Below are 1,646 nucleotides of genomic sequence, written 5' to 3' on the forward strand. Positions count from 1 at the left end.
TTCCTCCCAGCTCCCCCCGCCTCCTCGCGCACGGAACACAGAGAGCAGCGTTTGGAGCATCCACAGTTTTCTTCCTTTTTAATCTTAAAAGAAGCACGGCTGAGCACATGCTCACGGCGCCGAGGGCCCAGCCCCGAGCACGGGCCGGTAGCCCCTGACCCCCGTAGGGCTCACAGCCGCGGGCAGCAGGCACCGGGGGGCTCACGGGGCGCCGCGTCCCCCCCTTCTGCTCGGTGCCCTACGGCGCAGCTCCGTGCCTCGCCCCGTGCGTGGAGGGCTTCCAGCGGTGCCGTGCAGCACGGCCCTTTGGAGGGCTGAGGGCAGCACCGGGGCTGTGCCAACTCCGTGCCGGCTGTGAGCAGCCCTTGAAGCACCGGGACGCAGCCAACGCCCCTCGAGTTCCGGAGCAGCAGCAGAACCCCGAGCACCGCAGCACGAGAGCAGGGGGCGGTTCCAGTCGGGGTGCGGGGCAGCGCTATCTGCGGTACATGGTGAAGGCCATGAAGCTGAAGAGCAGGGTGAGGCCGGCCAGGAAGGTGGTGGCGGTGGCGGTGAAGACGTGGCGGTACTGCAGCTGGAAGTACCAGAGCACGGCCAGCATCAGCACGAAGAGGGGCAGCATCAGGCTGCCCACGTTGAGGGCGGTGTGCACGGGGTCGGCGGAGGCGCGGGGGCCGGTGGGCGCGGGGGCGGGGCTGTGCTGGGAGATGTGGCAGTGCAGGACGCTGTTGGGTGCCAGGTGAAGGGCTGCCAGGCTCTGGGCATCGTCACGCAGCAGCTGGCCCTGGTAGATGAGCCGCACCTGCTGCTCCTGCCCGGGGAAGTAGGCCCTGTGGGACAGGGGACATCACATCATGTGCAGATGGCACCAACCCCATGCCCACCTCTGGGACTGCCCAGAACCGCGGTGCTGTGCCTGCATCACGTCCTGCATTGCAACCCACTGCTCATCCCACGTCCACACAGTGCCACCCACAGCTTGCGCTGTGTCCCTGCAGCGTCACCCGCAGCTCTCCCCGTATCCCCAGGAGTGTCACCTACTGCTCACTCCATGTCCCCTGCTGTCACCTACACCTTTCCCCGTGTCCTCAGGCTGTCACACACAGTTCTTTTGGTGTCCCTGCACTCCCACACCTCATCTCGCACTGTGTTCTCGCACTGTTACCCACAATCATGCGGTGTCACCTACAGCTCACTCCACGTGCCCAGGCTGTCCCCGTGGTGCCACACACAAAAGGCCTTGTTGACCCACACTGCAACCTACAGCTCTGCTCACGCCCCCAGGCTGTCACCCACCACACAATCCATGTCCCCAGGTGTCACCCACCGCTCCCTCTGCATCCCCAGGCTGTCGCCCACAGCTCCCTCTGTGACCCCACGGTGTCCCTCACTACTCATCTCAAACCTCTGTGCTGTCATCCACCGCTCGCCCCGTGATCCCCGGCTGTCACCCACCGCTCGCCCCCTGTCCCCGTGGTGTCACTCAGCACTCACGCCGTGTCCCTGCACCGTCACCCACTCCCCACCCCATGTCCCCGCACCGTCCCGGCACCGCGCGCCCTCCCCGCCCGCCGCTCACCTCTTGAGGGCCCCCACGGTGTCCCCGGGCCGCACCCTGGCCAGCCGCTCGGTGTCGTTGAGGAATT

At 66.6% G+C, this 1,646-nt stretch overlaps 1 protein-coding gene across 1 annotated transcript; it reads right to left on the reverse strand.

Moving 5' to 3' along the window:
- Nucleotides 1-50: 50 nt before the first annotated feature.
- On the reverse strand, nucleotides 51-1,644 carry TMUB1 (transmembrane and ubiquitin like domain containing 1; the record flags this gene model as incomplete). Its single annotated transcript, XM_003213852.3, has 2 exons — nucleotides 51-830; nucleotides 1,580-1,644. Coding segments are annotated over 2 exons (420 nt in total), but the record flags the coding sequence as incomplete, so codon positions are not given.
- Nucleotides 1,645-1,646: the final 2 nt, after the last annotated feature.

This window comes from Meleagris gallopavo, unplaced genomic scaffold, assembly GCF_000146605.3.
Source record: "Meleagris gallopavo isolate NT-WF06-2002-E0010 breed Aviagen turkey brand Nicholas breeding stock unplaced genomic scaffold, Turkey_5.1 ChrUn_random_7180001858595, whole genome shotgun sequence".
NCBI lineage: Eukaryota > Metazoa > Chordata > Aves > Galliformes > Phasianidae > Meleagris > Meleagris gallopavo.